Source organism: Perca fluviatilis, chromosome 20, assembly GCF_010015445.1.
Source record: "Perca fluviatilis chromosome 20, GENO_Pfluv_1.0, whole genome shotgun sequence".
NCBI classification, from domain to species: Eukaryota; Metazoa; Chordata; class Actinopteri; order Perciformes; family Percidae; genus Perca; species Perca fluviatilis.
In genome coordinates this window covers 31,267,944-31,295,175 of record NC_053131.1, presented here as the reverse complement: position 1 = coordinate 31,295,175, position 27,232 = coordinate 31,267,944, and the positions used below count along the sequence as shown (strand labels likewise).

General features: G+C 40.8%; 2 protein-coding genes across 3 annotated transcripts in view; both read right to left on the bottom strand.

Moving 5' to 3' along the window:
• dicer1 (dicer 1, ribonuclease type III) overlaps positions 1 to 21,743 on the bottom strand; it is a 53,069-nt gene extending 31,326 nt beyond the window's left edge. The window contains exons 1-11 of one of the 2 annotated variants that reach the window (XM_039786657.1): positions 21,596 to 21,743; positions 18,593 to 18,665; positions 13,430 to 13,476; positions 12,634 to 12,744; positions 8,550 to 8,751; positions 6,765 to 6,927; positions 6,415 to 6,545; positions 3,751 to 3,885; positions 3,479 to 3,639; positions 2,723 to 2,891; positions 767 to 1,239 (exon numbers count right to left, since the gene is read on the bottom strand). In XM_039786657.1, the coding sequence (XP_039642591.1) occupies positions 767 to 1,239; positions 2,723 to 2,891; positions 3,479 to 3,639; positions 3,751 to 3,885; positions 6,415 to 6,545; positions 6,765 to 6,927; positions 8,550 to 8,663 (1,346 nt within the window). In that variant the 5' untranslated portion in view covers positions 8,664 to 8,751; positions 12,634 to 12,744; positions 13,430 to 13,476; positions 18,593 to 18,665; positions 21,596 to 21,743. The remainder of the gene's footprint in view (positions 1 to 766; positions 1,240 to 2,722; positions 2,892 to 3,478; positions 3,640 to 3,750; positions 3,886 to 6,414; positions 6,546 to 6,764; positions 6,928 to 8,549; positions 8,752 to 12,633; positions 12,745 to 13,429; positions 13,477 to 18,592; positions 18,666 to 21,595) is intronic. The other variant, XM_039786658.1, reaches the window with a different exon arrangement.
• Positions 21,744 to 27,213: 5,470 nt separating this feature from the next.
• clmna (calmin a) overlaps positions 27,214 to 27,232 on the bottom strand; it is a 43,222-nt gene continuing 43,203 nt past the window's right edge. The window contains exon 13 of the mRNA XM_039785896.1: positions 27,214 to 27,232. This exon is cut by the window's right edge and continues 2,528 nt beyond it. The gene's annotated coding sequence lies outside the window, so the exon portion shown is untranslated.

The window sequence follows — 27,232 nt, the reverse complement described above, 5'->3', positions numbered from 1 at the left end:
GCAAATTATTCTGCATGTGTGAAGCTTTACAGGGGGACCTCGGAGTTCTTTGATATGAAGTGTATTCAACAGGGGCCAAGGTTCAAGTTAAAAGACAAGAGTCATTGACTTCACATTAAACCACATAGGGCTGCACAATTAATCGCAATTTTATCGAAATCTTGAACTAGTGCCATACCCAAATGCCTTTAACAATATTTGTTAAAAAGGCAAAATATGTGTCAAACCATTCTGAATGAGGTATTGCGGTGCTGCAGAGAGGTCCCGGCATAAAAATTCTATCCTAGAGTAAAGGAAAAAAATCTTTATTTGGTACAGATCCTCGCAAAATGTCTTAATATTTTTCAATGAAAATGAGAATAATGATCAAAAAATGATCATTCCCTTCAGTATCATATCACAATTGCAATATCAGTCAAAATAATTGCAATAAGATATTTTACTTATATCGTGCAGCCCTACAACCACATATGAAAAATGGGTTACATTTGACTTGAAGGTATCTACATAAGAGTGACATGATACTGTCATGAACACATGAACCCTAACACGTAACTAACTTGTCATGACAAAAACCGAATGACACTTACTGACATAAACGTTTATAATGTTTATGACACATTCATGACAGTGTCATGCCACTCTTATGTAGATACCTTCAAGTAAAGTGTTACCAAAATGTGTTCATCTGTAGTTTACATAACTCCGTATGAAGTACAGCTCTCACGCCACGGGGCAAACAGCCACGGGGATGTCGGAGCCCTACCGATTGAGGACGACGGCTGTGTAACGCCTCTCCACAAAGATGATCCCGCACAGGATGTTGGTGAACGGCGAGGGGAAGTTGGCTTCGGGCCTCTCTTTGGCCTCCACCTCCTCGTCCTCGTCCTCGTCCTCCGAGTCGCTCCAGGACACGTAGTTGTCCTGGTTGCGGTTGTTGTACCACTCCACGCTTTCAAACTGCTGGCGCTCGAAGGGCTTGTACTCGTGCAGGATCTCGAGCAGACGCAGGACCTTGGGGGTGACGAACTTGAGGTCCAGCGCGGCGGGCGAGAAGTGCTCCTCGCACAGGGCGTGCACTTTGCGCAGGATGGTGTCGGTGAAGAGCAGAAACTTGCGGTTGAGCTCCTCCTGCTCGTGTTTGATGTACTTCTGGAGCTCCCGCACCATGATGCCTGCGGCCTTGTCCGCACACCAGGGTCCCAGGACCTGCAGCACGGCCCGGCAGTCACTCAGGACCTGGATGGGACAGAGACCGTGTGAAGAGCAGTTTGATTTGGGTTCCCCCCCCCCTCACTTTTAGCCTCAAGAACCTTTCTGGCAACCTTTGTATGAACTCATGAACTTAAGAAGGTGCAGTAAGCCACCCCCCCCAGAGGAAACTAGATCTAAATTTAGCAAATGAGCCATAGTCCCTCTCCGCCAAAAGGTGAGTGCTCCAGGGCCAGTCATTTCCAGTGGACAAGCGTGACATCGCTGACTGGTCAAACACAAGCTCCGAGGCTGCCACAACTCCTCTACAGGGTTTATCGACACTGTAAGCAGGCAGGGGTTGCCAGTAGTGTCAAGATTAGGACGACGAGTAAAAAAAAGTCAGAGAAAGGGTGGGCCGACAAAATCAAGCTTTAAGCTGGCTTAGCAGATCATACCTGCAAAAGAAAATAAAGGGAAAACAACATTTTCCCAGTGCTAAAATGATACTTTTGAAACAGTGCCTTAACCAAAAGATTTCAATATATACTCTCTCTCTCTGTGTGTGTGTGTGTGTGTAATATATATATGTATGTGTGTGTGTGTGTGTGTGTGTGTGTGTGTGTGTGTGTGTGTGTGTGTGTGTGTGTGTGTGTGTGTGTGTGTGTGTGTGTGTGTGTGCGCATATATAAAAAAGGAGCACCTTGTTCAATTGTATTTGTCTGTTCAAAAATATAAAACAATAAAAAGTTGATCTTAAATAAATAAAAAAAAGGAGCACAAAACGCAACATTTAACAGCTTGTTTATTGCTAAGGCCACATAGTCAAAATTAAATTTATTAAAAATGTAATAATAACTTATAACAATAACCTATTTCACCAGTAAATTCCTGAGTCTGTGTTGTTTTTCAGACAACAGCAGCTACAGTCTGATGTTAGAATCCTCTCTGGTGAAATACTAACACACTTTTACACCGTTTAGTTGTCAGCATTTTAATTTTTTAATTTAGTTTCCTCCAGCTGCTAGCTAACGGTAGGCTAACGTTACCTGCTGTCAGGTGAAGTGTTAACTAGCGTCCCGTGCGGTGATGTTTCAGTTCCCTCTAACGTCCATTTTCGGAGCATCAGAGAGAAGCGCAGGCATTTAAGTGGCACCGAATTCCGCATTGCTATCCGGTCCGGTAGATAACGGTCATTAAGGCACTGATGCCTTATTAGCACCGGGTCTTGGACCGGACCCCCCCCCCTCAAATAAAAAAAAACTCTTCGGATCTACACGCTTCACGTGGATGACATTTTCCCATTCAAAACGGCGATTTTCGCCAAAAAGCGACTAGTTTGCAGGTATGGCAGATCTTCCCGTCACTGGGGAACAGCAGAAAGGTTGTAACCACAACACTGGCATATTATTACCTGCATACGCTGTTGATTTCATCGCATTATTTGATCATCATGTGATTAAATGAAACAAATACAAAAAATTAAAATAAATAATAATATCCACTAAATCTTTATCTTGCTAGCTCTGACCTGTTTGGAGATGTACGTGGGATCACGGTCCTCTCTGGCAAAAGATACGTTGCAGTCATTGAGGAAGTGGAGAGCATCATCCAGCTCTACCTGCAGAGAGGAAGAGAGGCCACTCTTGTCCACGTAGGGGCCGCAGTCCAGCACCACTTCTCTTGGCTGAGAGGCGTATCTGAAATATAATGCAGTGCACGGGTTAGACTTCAGCATACACCCATGAGTCCTTGTTTTTGGCATCTACTGCGGCCATTGAGTTTCATTCATCGGGGCGATTTCACAAAATAGGCGTTCCTTCTCCGTTTGAACGAACTGTAATCAGTGTAATCGCTTGTTGCAATGTTTAGTGGTAACTAGGGCTGGATCTGGTTATTTGACTTTAATGATAATCATTCGTTGGGTAGGTATTCTATTTTTAATTTTGGACTTTGACTTGGTTTTTGGTTTTGTCTTTCTTTGAGACAGATTCAACAGGCAGCATTCGGGGAGAATGAAAGAAGTTACCTTCTATGAACGATCTGACGGAAAACAATAATTGTCAAATAGAAAGTCTGCTTGTGCTACATCGGGGGGTTAAATAGCACAACAGGACGTCACACAAACGAGCCATTTAAGTGATACTCCCATCGCTGCACAACCCTGCGGCGATCGCTTTTGTTGATCTTAACGTGCGCCGAGTCCCAATCAGAATCTGGACACATTTAGCCATAGATGTAGTTGTCCAGCCCCTTGGTTTAGGTTGTATATACGTGCTTGTCGTACCTGTCCAGGACCACAAGGTCAGTGGCAGTTTCAGCATTGCTCTTCAGGATGCTCTCCAGATTCTGGATCTTGTGCTCCAGTTCTGACGGGTCACACTTTCCATTCAGAATGGAGGCTGTGAGACCCAGGATACGAGGACTGCATGAGCAGCCCTCAAACAGCTGCACAGAGAGAGAGAGAGAGCAGAGAGAGAAGAGTGCCTGGTCATTCACAGTTCACTTGGACGACTGTTTGTCTACTTTTCTAGTTCTACTTTGCAAACACAATCTCACCTTCATTATCTCACAGTAGGGGTGGTCTGTGATGGCCAGGTGACAATCGTCAAAAACCACCAAGTTGATTTTAGACAACGGTAAGATTTTCTTCCTCAGAATGTGCAGGAATATGTGGCAAGTCATGACCAGCACCTGCATAAGGGAAAGTTAAGAATGACAGGAAGAGTGGCCGGGTTAGCTCAGTTGGTAGAGCAGGTGCACATATGTAGAGTTTTACTCCTCGACGCAGTGGCCACGGGTTCAGCTCCGACCTGCTGCCCTTTGCTGCATGTCATTCCCCCCTCTCTCCCCTTTCATGTCTTCATCTGTCCTGTGGAAATAAAGGCCTAAAATGCCCCATTTTAGAGAGTGCATTAAATGTGGCACGCTGCTCGCCTATGACAGCAAATAAAACGGGGACTTGGACGATGAACAGACACATGAAGAAGGCTCGCCATGGCAGAAAAGATGATAGTCTGCCTTCAATGTCCTCTTTTGTTACTTCTCCGAGCATGAGGGCGAGGCAAGCCCTCACAGAGGGCTCGGGTAGGGTCGGGCTTGATTTTTTGGGCCCGATTTAAGCTCTAGCATACGGTGATAATTTTGAACCCTGATTAGTACACAAACTTTTTAATTTTTTTTGTAATGTTTTAATGTCCTCAGAAATTATAACGACGACAACCACATGCTGATGGTGGCATTAGCAATACAAAAGCCTGTGTAGTGTAGTAAATATTAATAATGGGCTGAATTTCAGCATTACATAATAAAAAAATTGAATGTTAAAAATAATTAGGAATGCAATTTGAATGGTAATATAGAGGAAGCTCTACACTTGACTGTGCTGTAATTAAGAATGTCATGTTCTTATAACTTGTTGTTCCGTGTATTTATGAAAAGGCCACCTTTAGAAAACAACCACCTCAGAGTTAGGGAGGTCAGATCACAGTATATCCTGTTTATATGATTAAGCTGCATGAGATAAGCCGCCCAACTACTGCCAATGTTAAAGTGGATTGGGAAAAGGAGTTGGGTACAAACATACAAAATGACCTTTGGGACGAGAGTTTAGCATATATCCACAAGTGCTCCATAAACGCACGTCATGGTCTAATACAGTTTAAAATCCTACGTAGGCTACCTTATTCCAAAGGAAGACTTCATAGGATCTTCCCTGAGCTCTCTCCTCTCTGTGAAAAATGTGACACTCATATGTTGGCGATTTACTTCATAGTTATGTTCTTTGTTGCAAAATACAAGGTTACTGGAGTGATATATTTAGTTTCATGTCTAAGGTGTTGAATATTCAAATTGTCCCAGATCCAGTTTTAGTAATCTTAGGGATATCCAATGAAGCAAAGAGACTGACAATGGCACAGCAGCGCTTCTTGGCATATGGAATTCTCACTACAAAGAAGTGTATCCTCTTATTCTGGAAAAAGAAAGAGGGACCGACACTGAAGATATGGCTCACGGAGATGATGGACACATCGGAGTGTATGAATGTGTGTGAATGGTGAATGGTTCCTGTACTATGTTAAAGTGCTTTGAGTAGTCGTTAAGACTAGAAAAGCTCTATATAAAAACAGTCCATTTACATTACACTCCACCTTGAGAGGATCCGGTTCATCCTTAAAGGTCCCATGGCATGAAAATGTCACTTTATGAGGTTTTTTTAACATTAATATGCGTTCCCCCAGCCTGCCTATGGTCCCCCAGTGGCTAGAAATGGTGATAGGTGTAAACCGAGCCCTGGGTATCCTGCTCTGCCTTTGAGAAAATGAAAGCTCAGATGGGCCGATCTGGAATATTCCCTTTATGACATCATAAGGGGAAAGGTTACCTCTCATTTCTCTGCTTTGCCCGCCCAGAGAATTTGGCCCACCCATGAGAGAGAGACATCATGGCTTTCAAACGAGCAAAGTGGCAGTTGGTCAAGGCCACACCCCCACCCTCCACCTTGCCCCCCCTTTCTCCTCCTCAATAGCTTCAGACACAGAAATGGTACATCCTAAGGAAAGCTCATTGTGGGACTGGCTCTAGTGGCTGTAATTCTGCACCAAGGCTGAATTTTGGGAAAGAGACTTCAGATACAGTATTAGGGGACCACTAAGGCCTATATAAAAGAGACTTCAGATACAGTATTAGGGGACCACTAAGGTCTATATAAAAGAGACTTCAGATACAGTATTAGGGGACCACTAAGGTCTATATAAAAGAGACTTCAGATACAGTATTAGGGGACCACTAAGGTCTATATAAAAAGAGACTTCAGATACAGTATTAGGGGACCACTAAGGTCTATATAAAAGCATCCAAAGAGTACCATGTCATGGGACCTTTAAGGACAAACTAAAAGACTTTGAGAACATATGGCAACCTTTGGAATCTTATCTTCCAGGACAAGCAGTATCCTGATCCCAGTCCGCAGTGGGTTATTGCGGGTAGGGATTAGGGCCTCATTTGTTATGTTTTTGTTTTTATTTAGTTATCTTTATTTCCCTTCCTTATCTTTGTTTGTATACTTGATTTTTGAAATTAAGCTTCAAAATAAAAATATTTGAAACAGAAAACAACCACCTCGGTCTATTCTCAAACCTGAGAAGACAGTCCCAATGTGTAAGCATGAAACTAGTATGATGCTAGCGTTATCGTAGAAGCCAATGAGAATGATCAGCACACCTGATTCTCGATGATCTCTCGACTCCACCGCTGGTCTGTCCATGCTGAGGTCTCCTCCAGATCTGTGTACTCTCCCACTTGGAGGTCCGAGTGAGTCCTGACTGCAGCTGCTTGCTGAACTACAGACACAACTGGACAAGGTAGACCAGAGAATTAAATTTAAGTCAAATCACTCCATGTATATGAATTTAAAACCCTCCATGCATTTGAATGAACAATGAGTTGGGGGATTCTTGAGAATGAACAGTGCTGTTTTTCAAAATGTATTTTATATTTTACAAAAGTAAAACACTAAAACGCACGGAAACTTCTGTGGCACATAAAGAAAAGAAAAAAAAGGTTGCAGGTACCTGTGTTCACCAGAAAAACAGTCCTCTTCGCATTTTCTTGGTAATGTCCACGGATTTGGTGGGAGAGCTCTTTCGTTAGAAGTACTGCAATAAAGGTCTTCCCTGAGCCAGTATTCAAGCAGACGATAGTATTATGTTCAAGAGCTGCTTCAAGAAGTTCTACCTGTGGACAAAAGGTACAGGTTCACAGACAGTGAGCTGATGAAGGAAAAGTCTCAACTAAAATAAATACAATACCACTCAATAAAAATAAAAGAACGGTCATGAATAGCTCTAAATTTGACATTTTTTCTGTGACATTAATGCCCTAAGGTGGATTTATGGTTGTGCGGGGCTCTACGCAGAGCCTACGTTAAGTGGCCTACGACGTTGTGAGGTGTTATACTTGCGCTGGAGTCTGTCGTTGTAGCGTATCTCTTAAAATGCTCATATTATGCTTTTTGGCTTTTTCCCTTTCCCATTATTGTGTTATATATCTTTTTTGTGCATGTAATAGGTTTACAAAGTGAAAAAGCCCAAAGCCCCCCCAAAGGGACTTACCATCTCCAACAGAAAACACTGTTCACAAACTGCTCCAAACAGCTCTATTGTAGTCCAGCCTTTACTTCAGAGACAAATGTGCGTCACTTTGTAACACACATTATAATGCTCGCCTAGCTGCTAGCGTGGCACGCCCTCATACTCTGCTTCTGACTGGCTAGTAGTCCTTATCTAGGTACTGTCAGGGCACGCCCTCATACTCTGCTTCTGACTGGCTAGTAGTCCTTACCTAGCTACTGTGCATGTGCGACTCCCAACAAAGATGGAACAGAAGTGAGATGCCTCACTCTGTAGCTAAAACAGAGAGCTCAACACACAGGGTGAAAAGAAGAGCTGGAGCAATGTGCAGTACAACAAAAATATGGTGTTTTTTTTTTATTAAACCATGTAAACCTATTCTGATATAAACTCTAAATACAATTATGAACCTGAAAATGAGCATAATATGAGCATTTTAAGAGCATAGCAGAGTGGGAGAATGTGGTAGAGCGAGTGAGAGAGTGACGGTGATTCGGAGAGAGTCCCGACTCTGGTGGTGGAGACGGAGAAACAAATAACGTTTTTCCATTACATGGTACCTGCTCGACTTGCCCCCACTCTACTCGCCATTTTTGGTTTTCCATCATCATATACCCTTCACCATACCTAGAGATTGGCATGGTTTTATTTCAGTTAGCCTAATATGGTTTGATTTGCATTGAGAGATGATTTTATGGAAAGTACCCCATGCCAATCTCTAGGTATGGTGAAGGGTATGTGATGATGTGGGGGGGCTATTTTAATTCCAAAGACCAAGGGCACTTTATCAGGATGCATAGTATCCTGGATCCATGAAATAACTGGCCTTTAAAAATAAACATCTGCCTGCCTCTATGGGAATTTAACATAGGGGTGCACTTACTTATGCCCCCTGTATTTTAAGGAAGAACATTTATTTATTTATGATACATTATTCATTCACAAAGAAAACTGGTGTCCTTAAAGGTTGGATTTTTCCTTTTTTTTTAATTAAGGCATTAAGATCAATTTCCAAAAGAGGATTTTTATTCCTCTTTTTAGTCAACTTTAACATGGGTGTATTCACTTTGCTTAGCACTGTACATTTCTGGAGAGGTGCCCGTCAGGTATCTACGCGTACCTGCGTACGTACCTACAGCGTAGATTTAACGCAGAACTATAAATCAGGACTTAGCCTGTACATGCTTATACAGTACATCAAACAGCTAGTAAGCACAGCCTTCTTACCTGATATTTCCTAGGTGTGTAGATGTTATCATGGATAGCCTCCTGCTGCCATGGCAGACCAAAGAAAGGCCCCATGGGTGAAGTGGCAGGGGTGACAAGCTGTAGGCCTGCCATGCTTCAAAGAGGTGGAGGTGAGGGGGCTGGGCTCCTCCAGTCGTCCACTTTATCTCATTTCATCGTCCTTCTTCTTTTCAGAAGTTCACTGGCAGGGGCAGACGAGGATACTGTGTTAATGTACTGTATACGGCAGAAACGGTGCACACTTTTTCTTACTCTTCCTTAAGAAAGCAGAAATAAACCTCATCAGCAAAGCCAGGGGTGAGAAGAAACACATCAGCCACACAGCAGCCTGCAGCACAGAGTTTCTGGCACAGATAAGTAATTTCAATGTCTGGAATAATGTTGTCTAACGAGACAATCTTTAACAGGTTCAAGAGCTAGCTAACGGCTTTTCGCCAGCTTGTTACAGTAACAGCTCGACAGCTATCGACCCACATCATGGACACAGAAAACTCAAACCCAGCCTTGGTAGTTTTGGTGTTGGGGTGATTTTAGCCATGTAAGCTTGAGAAAAGTACTTCAAAGTTACAATGAGCAAATCTTTGCTGCCACGAGGCGTGAAAACCCAATCAAATGTCTCGGTGTTATTCCATCGGCTTTTCACGCGGTGGTGAGAGCTCCCTTGGAGAGTCGGACCACAACAAGTCTCTCATTCCCATGCACTGTCAGAAGCCAATGCGTGTTTTACAGTAACCGCACGCATATGTGACGTCATGAAATCGCTGTAACTATTTATACCCACGCTGGTGGTCGCGACACTAGTTGCAGTCTTCTCCTGAACAGCGGTGGCGCTGATGAGGAAAGGCTACCGACGTCGCTCTTTCTACGGACTAGAAGAAGAAAAAGGTAAACAACGGCAGAACTGGCAGTAGCATTGACACCAATGCTTCGATTTGATAGGATGAGCTACTTGGTCGGATCGAGCCTTTCATTCACCATAAAAGAGCTCATCTTAACCCAGTAAGTTTACAGGAGAGACTTGCAGTCACTCTGAGAGTCCTGGCATCCGGTTGCCCAGGAGCTCGTTCATGCTTCCTGTATCACTTTGTCGCACGCTAGAAATCAGGGCGCGCCGGCAAGATCTACGTCATTTTGACGTCACGATGGCGCGCGCCAGGTTGGGAACGGCCAGTATAATTCACGCCTAAACACTGTGAGACCCAGGAAGACTAAAGCCAGGCAATGGTCCCCTCAATACACAGACAGGTTTAACGACCGTCTTCTGTGAACTAACTGGGGGATAAGTAAGGAGGCAAATGAAGATCTGGACTCTTTAACTGATGTAAAAGTCGGTTTCCTCCCACCATAAAGATATGCATGCTAGGTAACTAGGACTGCAGTTGAAAATAGCCAGCTGGTGCAATTACCGAATTGTTAATTAATGTGCCTTGTCCTTATTAATACATACATCTTGTCACCTCTTATATGAAATGTGTTGAAGATCCATGTATTCCATCTAAATTAGCTACAGTGTACAGTAACAAACCATGGTCATCCCAGTTTGGGGATGAAGTAAACTAATTTGACTGCAGGTTTGAGACCAGCTTTGTCCCACTGCCTCATTCTCCATTCCCCATCAGATCTTGTGTGGCTACATTTTTAATACTGAACAATAGGTTGGTAACCTCCTGCGTAGGCCAAACAGTAGAAACTGACTCAATCTCAGCCGCTACCCCGAAATGTTTGCTTTGAGATTTGCAGAGCAGAGCCGTTCTGTTTCTTGATTACAGCTCAGTGTTTAATAGGATTCTCTGGTACGATGCAATGTTATCGTGCTGGGATCGAGAGCATCCACAGCTTTGGAATAACTGTGTGGTGCAGATACATCTCAGCACAACACAGGAAACTTCTGGACAAAAAGGCACGCACTGCATCAAATCACAGGCCGGGAGTCTTCCGTCCCTTGCTAAAAGTCTACACCATTAGACTACGAAAAAATACAAAAAATTATTATTCTGGACTCATGTCTCCGTGCTAACCCTCATTTTAAATCCATCCCTACTTTTAAAAGACGGAAATGTATCAGAACTAAAGACAGCCAGGTTGTGCAACAGCACTTACCCAGAGACCGTTCGTGCCCTTAACTCCTACATTACTAATGTGCCGTTATTATGCCGGTCTACAACACACTGAAAAGGTCTTTTCAGACGGCCAGTGACACTTTGCCTGTGTCCTTGCTTGGATCCGCGGGGCCTCGCTGTGCTCCTCACATGAATAGACGGGCAGACAAGCACTTTGCGAGCTTCTGTGCACTACGGTTTCCCTGCTGGTACAACTGAATGACATTAGTTGACTGAGGTATCATGTATCCCTAATCATATAAGTGTAAACAAATAGCTAAAGTTAGCCTAATTAGCACAGATGTAATTCAATAGCCTAATTTAAGTTCAAGCTACAACGCTACCCAATACATGCAGTCTTGTGCCAATGCCTTGCATGCAAAAGCCCTACTGTTTATGTCCTGATAACGGTTATATATTTTAGGGAAACTCACAAACAGCAAAAATCAGTCTCTTGTTCATTAATTTGCACCATGCGTCGCTCGGTGCCATTTGACGAGAACGACCGTGACAGTTTCGTGGGATTGCACCTACTGGTAAGCCTAGAAATCTAGACGCACCCTAGTGGCAGCAAATTTAGTTTGCAGCCAGGGTCAGTCTAGGCACTCCCCGTTGGCTTGCGAGCTGGAAAAACCAAATTTTGGTCAGGCCAATCATATCGTGTATAGAGTCGGTGGCCGGGCTTATGGCTGCTGCTGCTGCTGCTGCTGGGAACAGCGGTCTTCTGAAAGACTTGGAGTTCAGCTTTTCTTTGAGAAAAGAACGGCACAGAAATCATTCTTAAAAAAGGAAGATTTGTTCGGAGTTTTGACGACCGGATACGGCAAAAGATTAATCTATCAACTAGCTTCGCTACCTTCTTCGTTACTCTGCCTGGTTGTAGCACTATCCTATTACGTGCAGAGGGAATGTGAAAGACAACCGCTTATCCCGCCCCTTGGATTGAGCTCCGTCAATGGTGAGTTCCCAGACACAACATCTTGGATGTGGGTCTGGCTTGTCAGGCTACCTACTGGTCGATTTGCCTGTCAGATTGCCCGTGCCCCCCTAAACTCATTAAAATTAAGATAACACTTTACTTGAAGGTATCTACATAAGAGTGACATGACACTGTCATGAACACAGTCATGACACATGAACCCTAACCACATCAAGCGTCATGTCATAAACGTTTATGACTCGTTTCTAATGTTTAGGACATGTTCATGACAGTGTCATGCCACTCTTATGTAGATACCTTCAAGTGTAACCAAAATTAATTACTAGGCGCATTGATCGCTCCCCGTCCGAAAAGACCTTGAGTGTATGTATATGCATTTGTGGTACTAACGGCATCCCCATGCTTGCCAATGCCTGTTTTAAATATGTATTATTGGCATTTTATATGCCAAATTCATGTGACTTGAGGTTTTTGTTTATTTTTATTTTGTGCGAGTTCACCAAACCAAATTCCTATCAAATATGTTGACATGGCAATTAAGTATTGAATGTGGTTTGTTTTAGGGCTGCACAATGAGGAAAATATGCGATATCGTTGAATATCACAATAACGATATTACTTGCGATAGATAAACTGATATTAAAGTGTACTCCGTTCTGCATTTCTGCTGCTTCCAGTATTCTCCTAAAATACAACAAATTGTTCGTTGATTTTGAAACAAACGAAAGGAAATCATTTCTAGCATTCTTTTATTGAACAAATTGAACATTGAATTAAACATAAAAGGTACCACCAAAAAAAGAACGACATTAACATTTAAAAAAGCAGTTTTCCACTGCCATGTTCTTTCAACTAACACAAAAACTCTCTGAGTGTGTATAGCGATATGTCGCAGCCGTTCGCGATACGTATATTGCGCCAGTTGATATTGCGATGATGATAAAAAACGATATATTGTGCAGCTCTAGTTTGTTTAGAGCTTGAGATTAGTGTGCTGGAATAATGCCGTAGAAAATATACTTACAGGCAATAACTGAGACTTTCTGGATGGGCAGACAACACTTAATCTGGGCTTCATGATACAATATCTCTTAATCAACTCCAGATGCTCCCCCACATTTAGTGGGAAACAGACCTAAAAAAGCAAAAACAGAGAACACGTTAATAATCACGCCTTTCAGACATGGCACAGACGTATAGGCGACAAGATAAGGTGTCTATATAACCGTGTAATAAATGACAATCAAAAAGTTATTTTGGCTGTAGAAAGCCGTAATAAAAATCCATGTAGACTTCTGAATTACACCAGAATCTCTTCATTCACAATACATATGAAATATAGAGGAAGCAGCCAAGTTAGAGCTGGGCAAAATATCGATATCATATCGACATCGACACATGAGACTAGATATCGTCTTCAATTTTGGATATCGTAACATTCAACAAATGTCTTTTCCTGGTTTTAGAGGCTGCATTGCAGTAAAGTGATGTCATTTTCTGAACTTACCTGACTGTTTTAGCTGTTCGGTTATTTGCCTTTACCCACTTAGTCATTATATCCACATTATTGGTGATTATGTACAGTATCTAGAATCTCATTGTGTACATTTTTCGTGAAAGCACCAAAAGTCAACCCTACGATGATGCCGATGCATTTAGTCTAAAATATCGTGATATTTGATTTTCTCCACATCGCCCAGCTCTAACCCAAGCAAGCTTGGCTTCAACAGAGACTGCATGTGTTACGCATGTGCTGCTTCTGTTACTTGTGTGCTGATACTGTGACAGCACTGTTAACACTCAAAAGTAAAACATCTCACCTCGACACAAATGCCAAGTGTCGGGGATCGTGGCTGGGGCCTCCGCTCTGCAAAGACAAAAGCAGAGAGCAAAATGAGAACGGTATGTTATTGCAGGGCGCCAGATGCTGACGAAGGTACACTGAGCAAGGGGGAGGAAGGATCCATCGGCAGACTAGGACGAGCTTTTCGACACAGCCAAAGAAAAAGGCCAGCACGGAACACGCGACTCGGAGTACTGCTAAGCCCCGCAGCTGTAACCGATCCCAGCAGTCAGCTTTGTGAAGCAAAAACAGGTCTTCAATGGAGTGGCTCACATTTGCTGGTGATTAAAAACATAACGCAACCTGATGCTCATCTATGGAGCTTCAATCAAGCAGCTGAATCAAATCTGTCCTCTGGATTTGCTGGTCTGAGCCAAGAACAGAGTGCAACCGCTCTGAAACGAGTTCTCTGACAAAGCCCCGTTTTACATACACGACACGCGCTGGCTCAACTCGGTTTGCCTCTGCGTCAGCACAGCAGCAATTCGCATTTCCATTAGAACAGGGCTACCGGTTTGACGCTGTGTCTTTAGAGGAATGGTGGGACTTTTGCAGGGCTACGGCTAAGAGGGAGTCTTCCATTTTGGATGTTATCGTACTGCGCCGCGACAGGACTAACAAGTTAATTTGCAGTTGAGAAATAGATGGTATAGCCTACATACATTTTTAACATGCAAAAGCCTTTTTTTTTTCTTCTTGTGTTGTCCTCCTGGCTAAAAAGAATTTTGACACTTTTTTCTGCATTATTTTCCCAGGCTTCCGGCACTTTTGTTGCATGTTTTTCTGCCGCTTTTTTCAGCTTTGTTGTGGTGCTTTTTTGATATTTATGTTTTTTCTCCCCACTACCACCAGTATGTACACACCACTGACATAAAATTATGACTGGTTTTACACTTATTCTTGGAATTCATGGTCAATAAACTTCATTTATGTAAAATAACACATTTGAGAGTTTAAAAACGCAGAATATTATAATGTTATAATATTGAATAAAAGACCCACAATTCAATAAAAGGAGTGAACTGATCTGTAATTTTACTTGTGAAGAGTGCTGTATGGAACCATCCATGTTATTTTGGGGCAATTTGGTTAAAAGAAACCCACATTTCTGATATAGAAACTTGACTTGGACAACATAAGGGTTAAAACTTAATTTTTTTAAGCAAATATTGGTTTAACTGATAATATTAGGCTAATCGGTCAAAAATCCTATTGTCGATTAACAGTCAAACGGTTAATCATTAACATCCCTACCAGCAGGACTTGCAACCTCAACCATAACGTTTTGTTATGTAGGCCTAACTTACACAAAAAGTGTTATTTTGGCTGGTAAAAAATATGCTTGGCCGGTGGATTTTTTCATCAATTCATTCAAAAAGTGACGTGTCGCTGCTTTTGCCAATAAAAAACGATTGATAAAAACATTTAATTTAGTATAAATTCACCACAATAAACATCCTCCATTATTTTGTTACTTAAAGGCTTTTATTATGAAGCAGCAAAATCAGCAAATGTAACTTAACTCAGCGGTTCAAATGACTCCTATCCAGCTGAAAGGGTAAAATGAAACGGTAAAATAAATCTATATCTGAAAGTACAAACAGGGACACAGGAGAGAAAGTAAACTTCAAACCACAGAGATCCAGTTAGAAGCACGGATGGGCCCAGATCGAGTGATCGCATCAGTTACCTCGGGGAGGGGGTGGAAATCTATTATTAAAACGCATCTAAAAGAGCAGGGCGGCAGCAATAACAATGATCAGCAATGTATCGGATGCATGCTCATTTTCAATCAAAACAGTCACAGTTTTAAGGCTGTACTGAATAGTTTGAAGCTTCATTCATAACAGTGACGTTCAAATTCTAAATCAACATTTGAATCCTAATTTTAATATGCGAGCCCATCCGTAGTAAGAAGCTACAAAAATACTGAGAGCTGAACACATACTTTTAGAAAAAGGTCTTTCTTTCTGGTCAACTCCAAATTTTGCTGTACAATTAAGTGTCTCACAAATAATTGCCATTAACAATATAATGGTCTCTTTCAGTCAAATTTAAAAATACTTATGTATTACTTTTTCAAACAAAACGTTTTGAATGAATCCCAGGATCCATCTTTTGGTTATGTCAGTCATGTGACCCAGCTAATGTAATAACCCAAGTACACTGCCTATGAAGTAAACTACACCTCTTTATTATCATAAAACTTATTTTTTTTCTTAACCCATGCACTTGTTGTCCTCCCTCTGTCTTGCCTGTTTATGCAGCATAAAGTCATAATGTATTACTTAATTGTGTGTACATCTTCTTAGCCAACTTCTTTCTAACTTATCAATACTAATTTAACAAAAAAAATTGGAATTCATGGTCAATAAACCTCATTTATATGAAAATACACCTAATTTGAGTTTTACAAAAACCCCATAAATTATGAAATATTTTGACTAATAGTTTAGATCAGAGAAACATATCTTGATGGATAATCACAGCCTGTTTCGTGTAGGGAATCAGCCATGGTATTTTTGGGCAATTTGGTTAAAGAGACCCATATTTTTGATATAGCAACTTTGAAAACGGGTTGAATTTTGACCAGCGGACAATAGGAGGGTTAAATGAACATAAAATTGACAAAACCATCAACAGTCGTACCCCTCAGGAACTTAGCTAATGTTAGCAATTCATTTTGGTTCAACAAAGAAACGGCAATTATTTAAAAAATATTGCGATTAGACAATTATGTCTTGTATATAGTCTGTCTGTCTGTCTGCAGGGTTTGTACACCTTTTCCAAGGTCTAATTCAAGCACTTTCAAGGTCCATTTTGAAGCGTTTCCCAGCACCTTACACCACCGTAAATTACATACCAATACAAACTTGTAGTTAAACTTGTTATTTAGTGTTTTTATCACATTAAAAGAGATGCTATAAAGAGATGCCAAAATTGTGTTTCGTAATAGCAGAAGGATCAGATATTTCAACAAAACAAGTTTTATTTTTCAAAATGTATCATTGTCTAAGTAGACTTTGCTTGCTATCTAACCTGCCTGAGTCAATGTAAAAAAAAAAAAAAATATTCCAAAAATCACTCGACAGGTTCACTTCACTAACCCTGAATTATCACCTTTAAAATGTCTAACATAACATACAGTAAGACAGCTATGGAGAGGAGCACTGAGTGGGAGGATCTGAGCCAAATGACATGCAGCTGGCTCATTCTGGGTCAAAATGTAAATGGTCTGTATATATATTTATATTTAACATAGTACAGGAACCATTCACCATTCACACACATTCATACACTGTGGCAGAGGCTGCCGTACAAGGTGCCACCTGCTCATCAGATAAACATTCACACAAATTTACACTCCGATGGCGCAGCATCGGGGGCAACTCGGGGTTCAGTGTCTTGCCCAAGGACACTTCGGCATGGAACTGCAGGGCCAAGGATCGAACCACCAACCTCCCGATTGGCAGGCGACTTCTCTACCACTTAGCCACAGCCGCCCCAAATCAGACTAAATCCAGGAAAACAGTTGGTGCACCCTCTTAGATTTTGCTCAAAGTTTATGCTACCAGGGGTGCCTGGGTAGCTCACCTGGTAGAGCGTGCGCCCCATGTACAGAGGCTCGGTCCGCGCCGCAGCAGTCGCGGGTTCAATTGCCTGCAACCCTTTGCTGCATGTCATTCCCCCTATCTCTCCCCTTTCAGTCTAAGCTATCCTGTCAAATAAAAGGCCTAAAAATGCCACACAAAAAAAAAAGTTTATGCTACCCTTAATGTCAGTCTTTTCTCACTTTTTCCAAATTTAGGGCATGTCGTACAAACTTGTAATGGTTTAGTCATATTGACACGTTTATCTTCCACCCTACAGTTTGGGCTGCCTGTCTCTCCCTCTAACCTGAATAATACTTTTCATTATATTAATGCCCAAATATTGCTTCCCAGATAATGTGATTTTCAGGCTGTAAAACTGAAGTAATTTCAAGGGCTGAAAATATGAAGACATAGGATTTGAACAGAAATATTTTACAGGCCTTGGTTTTGGGACACATTTTTGATATAGACAAGGTTTGAACAAAATCTGAGACAGTGCAACAACAACCTGTAATCCCATTTTAACCCTGAAAACTTTGACAGTATACAGGCACCTGCCTGACGAATAGCCTATAGTATGCAATTGAAAAAAAATAAATAAAATGTATTTCATTGCCAAGACATATACATTTATCTACTGGAATAGAGCAGTGTAAATATTGCTTGAGGCCATCCTCAATCTTACAGAAGGCTACTTGTATCGTTGTATGACACAGGTTTAAATTTGCAGGTAGTTAACGTTATATTTACTGTGATGTAACTATGGCTATGCTCACCGCATATTCCACAAATGAACGTGCCATAACGGACATGCAATACTAATGTAAGGTATTTTATTGTGTAACCTCTCAGGTGAGGCTTAAGAGGAAGTTACAGTAAACATGGAGCTTTTATTGTGACAGGAAAAAACGCAAGTGGATAAAGTGTTGTATTTTCGGTTGACCGTGTCGGGGTTGAATAAAGTGAGACGTGCAGTGCCGTCTTGGTTCCAGCATTGGAAGCCCGTGTCTTCATTTTACAGCCAAACCTGAGTCTAGACAGTATAAGAAACCCTCCGGTACTTTACAAGAGGCAACTCGTGGGGTTTGTCCCTATTTAATCCATAATTTGTATTTTTCATCTTCCAGCCAACGTTCAGTGAAACGACAACCTGCCGGCGATATTACGAATCCCGCTGTGGCCACGCCAAGACCCGCCCTACGGAGCAGCTCGATTTGTTGGGGTTAGGCATTTTACCTCGAGTGGTTAAGGTTAGGATAGCCGATTGGTCAGGGGATAGGACCTGAACAAGGGGGCGGAGTCACATATGGAAACAGACTGGCAGATCGCAGTCACACATGCACAAGCGAGCAGGTTTCATTTTAAGCTCTCCAACATTTTATTTCTCCATTTAATAAACAAAACTATTCAGTCAGATAGGTATTTGTTGCAAAAGAAATACAGTTACAATTTCAAGCATTTTATCCAAAATGTAAGAACTTTTCAAACCTTAAAAACACAACATCAGAATTCAAGCATTTTCAAGGATTTCAAGCACCCGTACGAACCCTGTGTCTGTAACTGATGATGTCCTTAACATGTCTCTCTTGAGAATGAGACCCTGTATCTCAGTGGGAGTACCTGTATAAATAAAGGTTAAATAAAAAATAAAAATGTAATAACTCTTACAAGTCTCAGAACATGTAGGACAGAACGATGTAGGCAAAAGGAGTTCAAGACTTAGGACTGGATCGTGGTTGGTCATTGTACAGCACAGGTATGGAAATTTGAAAGTCAGTTGTCAAAATTAACGTAATATAGAAAGTAATAACTGGACTTATATTAACCAATACTGCTTCATACTACTCTGTGGAAACCGTTCTATTTTGTTGTAGATATCATGAGAATCAGTGTGTTTTACAGCATTTCTTTGAGACCAGAAAGATTGATTAATTTGTTGCAGCCACCAAAACTGTTCTAGAAATAAAAGAGCGCCTGGTCAAAGATACATGACTATCAACTCTGGACAAATGATGCAACACTGGCGACTGGTTATGTAGCCCGTGGCAACACTGTAAGCCCCCCCACAGCAGGCGGCATCGACAGGTGTCACCACAGCGTGATGTGCAGCACCATGTCGAGATACACCACGGTCCTATTTCCAAGTGTTAACATTTGCCCCAGATAGCCACATCCCGACTACAGGGCCGCAACTAACCATTAGTTTAACTGTCGATCAATCGGTTGATTATTTTGTTGATTACTTGTTTGGTCTCTAAAATGGTGAAAAATGTGGATCAGTGTTGCCCAAAGCCCAAGATGACATCCTCAAATGTCTTGTTTTGTCCTCAACTCAAAAGATATTCAGTTTACTGTCACAGAGGAGAGAAGAAACTAGAACATATTCACATTTAAGAAGCTGTATTTAGACAATTCTTACTTTTTCTTTTAATTACTCAAACCGATATTTATTTATTTTTATATATATATATATATATATATATTATATATATATATATATATATATATATATATATATATATATGTATGTATGTAGTATGTGTGTGTGTGTGTGTGTGTGTATTATGTATGCAGTATATGGCATATGTCAACAAGAAATCAGTTTATCCCTTGTGCAGTCATACCCATCAACCTTTTCAACGCCTTGTTTTTTTCCAACGTTTAAAATTTTTCTTCTTTACATTTTCAGCACTTATTTCTACGTCCCATATTTTCTGAGATATAAAACAAAAATTGAAAAACGGGTCAATTTGACCCTAAGTCAACACAAGGGTTAAGCCAGCGAGAAGTGGTATGACAATACATCGATTGAAACTGTTTATAAGTGCCTTAACTGCTCTTTATCATTTATGTAAAGCACTTTAAATTGCCTTGTTGCTGAGATGTGCTATACGAATAAAGCTGCCTCGCAGAGCAGTAGAAGTAGTAGTGTGGAGCAGTAGACAGTAGAAGTGGAGCAGCATTAAAAGAATCAACACACCATTCGGACTCTGCATATGCCACTCGAACTAGAGTGTAAAACCATCAGCACCTTTTTTGATCTCTGTGTCACTCCACGCCTATGAGTGGAAATGTACGGTATGTACGTTTTAAGAAGCTTAAGCCGTACTTTCTATGTTCACATATTTACCTTAACAATATGCATATTGTACCTGTTAATGTGACTGTACTGGTTACAGTCACAGTAACAGGAATGCTAGGTCCAACGCAGACAGACTGACAGGGCAACAAAATGAAGAAAAAAGACCTACCAAAAAAGACTTACCAAATGTTTTTCAAACATGACAACGACATATCAAATTGCAAGAACATTTATAAAAAGGTATTTGTCTGAAAGGGCCTTAAGTAACGTCAGTTTAAATTACTGAATATTTCACACCTGTAGGCTTATATTAACACTCAACGTATCTGCCATAGTCCCACCGTTTTGCACAAGTGTATCTGGCAGCTAGCCTATATCAAGCAAGACATACACGCAGAACACAACGTCGGAAACATTAGTCAGATTCACTTATTTTCACTGCACCATATCCAGTGGCTGTCATTCAATATATAACCTAGTGCCAGTATGACATTTATTTCTACAATTCTCGGTTATCGGTAGCAAGTACTAAACTATCATGTTTACACGTTGTTAGCAGCTTAATCTCTCAAAATGTAAAGCAAGAACCCATGTAAGGCAATTAAAAGCCATTTAGCTGGACACTTGACCATTAAGTTAAGGTTACTTACTGGCAGAGACCATGCTGAGTAACATTAGCTAGCTAGTTAGCAACTAAGCAGCTCATTTTCTGCCAAGCATAAACGTTATAATGTTAGATAACTAGCCGAGTTAATGAACATAACCATGACGTCAAAGCAATTTGATGACATTTTTGGAGATGCTTGCCTGATTACAAAGAGCAACAAAGCCTCTCGAGATCCATGGCCTCATTATTGGTGGCAAAGTATGAACCGGGGACGCTAGCTTAACGTTACATTTACAAACAACTGGATGCTAACGTATTAGCTTATTTACGTTACGTTATCTTATCTGATATCATGTCGTCAAGAATAGTTTGGTACAAATAATGTCTGTGATATACTATTTGCCTTTTGCATAGCGTTACAAATTAGCAAAGACTCGCATAACTGCATTGAAAACCCTTTTAGCAGCTTTCAGCAGGGTAAGTTAACGGTTAACTTAACGTCAACCTAGCATGGCTAGCGAAAGCTAGCTACATCAAACAGATCGATCCTGTCGGGAACCAGTTATTGACCGGACTATTTTAATGGCCAAAGGCATGTGACGTTATGTCTGAATGTGTGCGCCTGGCCCCGACGGTGTAACGAGCCAAACTGAAACATGGCTTCACCCAAAATGTACAGCGTGTAACGCAACACAACGTCCGGACAGTGACTACATCCACCATGCACCATCACCATGTCAGCCAGCCAGTTTGCTAGTTAGCTAGCGCTAGCTAGTAGCTAGCAAGGCCAACACATGCACACGAGTAACGCTAACGTTATTCCAGAAGGAAAAAAACATATAATTCGGTACATAATCTCACCTGATGTATATTTTTCAATTGATAGAACGGGCTATAAAGACTTGAAATCGTTCGTTGGATATCCCCACTGCCATTCACTCTTGCTGTCCCGATTTGGTGGCTACTCGTTCACGGTGGGACCACTTCCTTTCACCCGGGCCTCTGCTACGACAAAACGTTAACGTAAACTCCGTAACTGCCAGCCGCTTATCTTGTACGTCATTCTACTAAAGCGAAGGAGAATCCCTGCGCTTCGAATGTTCGTAATGTGCTAAAAGTGTGGAGGTCTCTATGGTTCCTCTGCTGTCACTGGCCTCATTTCAGGGAAGATAGAAGAAACCCATTATATTATATGTATTATATTGTATTGTATTGTATTGACATTATCTCAATTCCTATTTTTTAATTAAACAAAACCCCATCAATCACAAAACATTAAAGTGCACACCAAGTAAATAAATAAATAGCATAAATAGAACAGAGCGAATACAAACTTATACACATGCCTTTTTGCATTATAAATATCTACACAAATTAAATACCAAGACTTTATTCATTCCCAGAGGTTAAACCATGTGTGACAGGAGAAGCTATACACGTATGGTTGTGGGGTAGTGCTTTTGACACTGTCATAGAGGTGTTGATTAAATGATAAGTTTTAGCATGAGGTTGTAGTTAGTGTGTTGTGGACTGCATTATTTCAGAGGGGTGTCTAATATTTAGTTATATCGTTTTAGGTGCTTATCATATTTTCATACAGTTGTTTGTATACTTGCACACTGGTTACTTCACATTTAATATTACACATATTTTATTTTGTTATATATACTATGTATGTATATGTGTATTTAGTTTTTTTTTCAGTAGTTGTAGTAGTGGCATTTTTATCTTATTTGCTATCTTATTTTTAACTTATTCATTATTTATAGTATATTTCTTGTATTTTCTGTATGTGTGTTAGTGAGTATGTGTGTATGTCCTTGTAACTTGCTGCTGTAACAGAGACATTTCCCAATTTGGGATTAATAAAGTCTATCTATCTATCTACCTACCTGTCTGTCTGTCTGTCTGTCTGTCTGTCTGTCTGTCTGTCTGTCTGTCTGTCTGTCTGTCTGTCTGTCTGTCTATCTATCTACCTACCTGTCTGTCTGTCAGCCCTCCTGAAGTTGTTGACTGTGTTACACGATGTCCTCTAGGTGGCAGCATTACTCCACATTGCTTTTCTGTTAGTAGGCCTACCAAGTGCCTTGAACACGTGTGAAATATGTATTGTTTTCTTTCCTACAAAAGGCTGCAGAAAGGAAAGAACTATAACATAATCTTCAGGTTTCAGGGAGGCAAACTCAATACTCCCAGATCTATTTAACAATACATGGAACTCTATTTAAGTGCCAATTTAACATTACAGTAACAAAGAATTGACGAACTTTAGATTATTGTCTGGAAAATAATGATTTGGAGCCGTGTGTGTGTGTGTGTGTGTCTGATGTTTGTGGGGTGACCATACAGACGTTTATGTTTGTGTTTTTTAATGTTATCTGTTGATCGTTGGAGCAGACGATGCAAGAAAACAGAAAATGTGGACAGACGTTTTATCTTATCATATCTTATAAGCTCCATCTTTGTTCATTAAAGCAAATATAAGAACAACAATGGGTCTGTCTGCTGTTTGCTGCTGAGCAGGTAGTGCAGGTCTGTCATCACAGCCTTTCCACTGAAAACAGCTGCTGTTGGAAACCAGTTGAAAGTTGATGGGACTAAGCCAAAAAGTGACTGTACTTTTGGGTTGTGAAACCAAAACAGTAAACTGAAAGAGCATAAAAAAGCTCAGTAGAGCTAAGGAGAACAGAAGAGTTGGGTGATAATGCTTTAAAAATGTTTTTAAAGTAACCCGAATAACATGGTAAATATGTGATATGTATTCATTCATTTTTAGCCTGGTATTTACATGTCTTTAAACTGGTCACTGCATATTGTTTTCAATATAGATTTAATAATGTAAACTGAGTGAGCTTATTTAACCCTTGTGTTGTCCTCGGGTCAAATTTGACCCGTTTTCAAAGTTTTTTATATTGGAAATATGGGTTTCTTTCAACTAAAATGCCCACATATAACATGGATGCATGCATGTACGTTGTATGGAACCCATACAACATTCTTAACAGGCAAAATAAATGATTACCTCCATTGAATTTTGGTTGTTTTATTCAATTTCATAGCATTTACATTTTTTTTGACATAAACCAGCCTGTGATTCACTCCACATCCTCTGATCTTAACTATTAGTCAAAATAATTCATAATATCTGCTTTTTTATAAACTCAAAAATTTATGAAATTTTATAAAAAAAAAAGAAAGTTGAAAAGAGGGACAAAAAACTTGGGGAAAAAGCGCCAAAAAAAAGTTCATTTTCAATTTTGTCCCCGGAAGGAAAACAAGTTCATGGTCAACGGGAAGACAACACAAGGGTTAACATGAATAATAAGAAGTGAAGAGAAAACACACACACACACAAGAGACCAAGGGTTTAAAACATGTCATTTATTGCACTTGACTGGTGCTGTTGAAACAATTAGAACGACTGAGGTTCTTTACTAGGTCAGTTCCTTCAGTGTTTTGGTGTGGGGGGAGGGGGCGCTGGTATGGGCCTGTGGCCATGGTCACTGCAGAAACAAACACACACAGTCACACTGTCTACTGTATCCTTGTAAAGACCTTAAACTGCGTTCCCTCTTTCCTCCAGACTCTGAGGGACAACCACAGTATTTGGGGACTTTACTCAGAAGCACTCAGGCTGTCTAGGGGGCCGGGACCTAAAAAATGAAAATGGCACCAACGTGCAGAGAGTCCTAATCCAATTAGGTGAAAACAGTTCCAAACTTAAAGCTTGATTTATGGTTGTGCGGAGGCTTCACGCAGAGCTCTCTCCGTAGCCTATGTAAGTAACCTGAAGTTTGTACTTGTGCGTTGGTGTGTGAGTCGATCTCTTTAGGAGAATATCAGGGCCGGCATGTGTGCGCGCGCGTGGGGAGTTCAACTCTAGAGTCTTAGTGAGGGAAACAAAGTGTCTCCCCTGTTCTTTCTGACCATGGTCGGAAATCTGGAGCAGGAAAAGTTAACCCTGTCTTTGATTTCATCTTGTTTATGGAGAAGGAGAAGCAGGAAATGAGTCGGGGGAAATGCAACGCGGCGTAGGTCCGTGTCTCCACGTACTTACGTACGTAGCCACGGCGTAGATTTTACGCAGAAGCTAGGGGTGGGGAAAAAAAAAAATCAATACAGCATAGTATCGCAATATTTTCCGTGGCAATACTGTATCGATACACAGACAGCAAGTATCAATCTTTTATTATATATGTGTTGGTCAGTTTGTCTGCTTGACAATCCCATTTTGCAGCAATAAAATTGAAGTGAGATGAACAAACAGAGACATGTATCTTTTTAGATAAAAACAGATAATGACAAAGTTTTCTTTTGGGGACATCATTTGAAATTGGGAAAAATTTGAAGGTGGAAAAAAGGTAATAAATTGCAATATATCGCAGAATATTGCAATATCTTTAAAATCGCAATAATATTGTATCGTGACATAAGTATCGTGATGATATCGTATCGTGAGGCCTCTGGTGATTCCCACCCCTAGCAGCATAAATCACGCTTTAGAGGGCACTTTATCACCTTCTCTTGCACATTGGGCCACCTAAATCAAATCCTTATTCTAATTTTAACGGCAAAGAGGCTCCACTCTAAACATAAAGTTAAGCCTTGCCCTAACCCAGACCCAATTGTTATCTCAATCCTAAACCTATACCAATGTTCCATTGTATTTAATGCTTACCTAATGCATGCTAATTCTAATCTGAACTCTAAATCAGGTGGTAACAACCATGTCTTTCCTTATTCATCTGCTTTGTTTACTGGGATCACAAGATGATTGTCATCTTCATGAAAGAATTGTGTTGACCTCGACATAAGGATGGATAGTGTAACATGTTCTATGATCTCCAGCTTTGTTTAGTCACCATCCAAATGGTTATGTTTGAATTTGAACATAAACATAATTCTGAGATTTTAATACACCATTTATGATTCGGATTGGGCGTCAAAAACCGGTTCCAATTGGAATTGTTTCAAAAATTAAGATTCCAATGGAATCGTTTCTTTATTGGAATAGTTTGGAATCGTTTTGAATCTGATCATCCAGTTTACAAATTTAACACACGCAAGTATTTGGTTTTCGTAGCGTCCGCTGTACTTCCAGGCGCTTGTTGTGTTGCAGCCACGGAGCACAGCAAGCGGCGCTCTCGAGTGTGGCTTAATTTTACGCTGAAAAAGCCCTGTAAAACTGTAAATCACCATTCAATAAAAACCTTCCTCTTATCTGTGAAATAATCATGTGACCCATTCCACTCCACTCCGCTTGAAAGGAAGAATTGAAATTGGAATCAGAACTGTTAATAATTAAAACAATGCCCAACCCTACCAAAGAGTATAGAAGTACCAAGAAGCAAAACTCAATAGAACGTTGTGTTGCGTTCAGTCCAAGATGGCGGAGCTGCACTCTTTAGACCTTAATGCACCCATGACCCATAGATATATACACTATATATCTATGCCCATGACCGAGCTGCAGCTTGCAATGGAACGTGAGTTCAGCTCCGCCATCTTGGCCTGAACGCAACACAACGTTCTATTGAGTTTCGCCTCTTGGTACTTCTACTCTTTGACCCTACTTAGCAGGTAACCACAGGAACAACCTAAAAACTAACTAGCCCTTGGTTGAAGTGAAGACTAAAGGCTAAATGTCTGTGTCCCATTTCCATACTAAACAGTAATTCTAAGGTTTTGAGTATGTAGTATATTCAAATAAGTCAATATGCAGACTAAACACACTTGATGTTTAGCCTCTACACTAATTTACAAAAGCTAATTGAAATGTAATGCCGTCAGAATTACCTTTTTTTTTTTTACCACAATAATGTGAAAAGTTGTGAAATTAGCAAATCTATCAGTGTATTTAATTAGTTTTACTCCTAAGTTCATTTACTACTAAGTACTGTACTTATGTACAATTTTGAGGTACTTTAATTGGTATTCCAACGATTGATGGACATCCGTTGGTGCACATATTGCATCATTTCTGACAGTACAAAAGTAAAAAGACTTCCTGTAAGGTAGCTGGTAAAACATTTGGCATATAGTTTATACCGGTGGTTCCCAAAGTGGGGTTTGAGGACCCCCGGGGGTCCTTGAGGGGGTTCCAGGGGGTCCCCAGCAGGAAGGGGAATCATTTATTTTTACTATAAAAGGTCCTCGCACACCTTTTCTGAAATTTACGTATGCGTTTCTTCGTATCTGTCAACCTAAACATTCGTCACGCACAGAAACCTTGCACACTGAGCATTGATCAATAGAAATTGTATTCATGGGTGCCTGGGTAGCTCACCTGGTAGAGCAGGCACCCATATATTGAGGTTTACTCCTCGACGCAGCGGCCGTGGGTTCAACTCCACCCTGTGGCCCTTTGTTGCATGTCATTCCCCCTCTCTCTCCCCTTTCATGTCTTCAGCTGTCCTATATAAATAAAGCTCACAAAATGCCCAAAAAATAATCTTAAAAAAGAAATTGTATTCATAATACAAGGTTTATGGGCTGGGT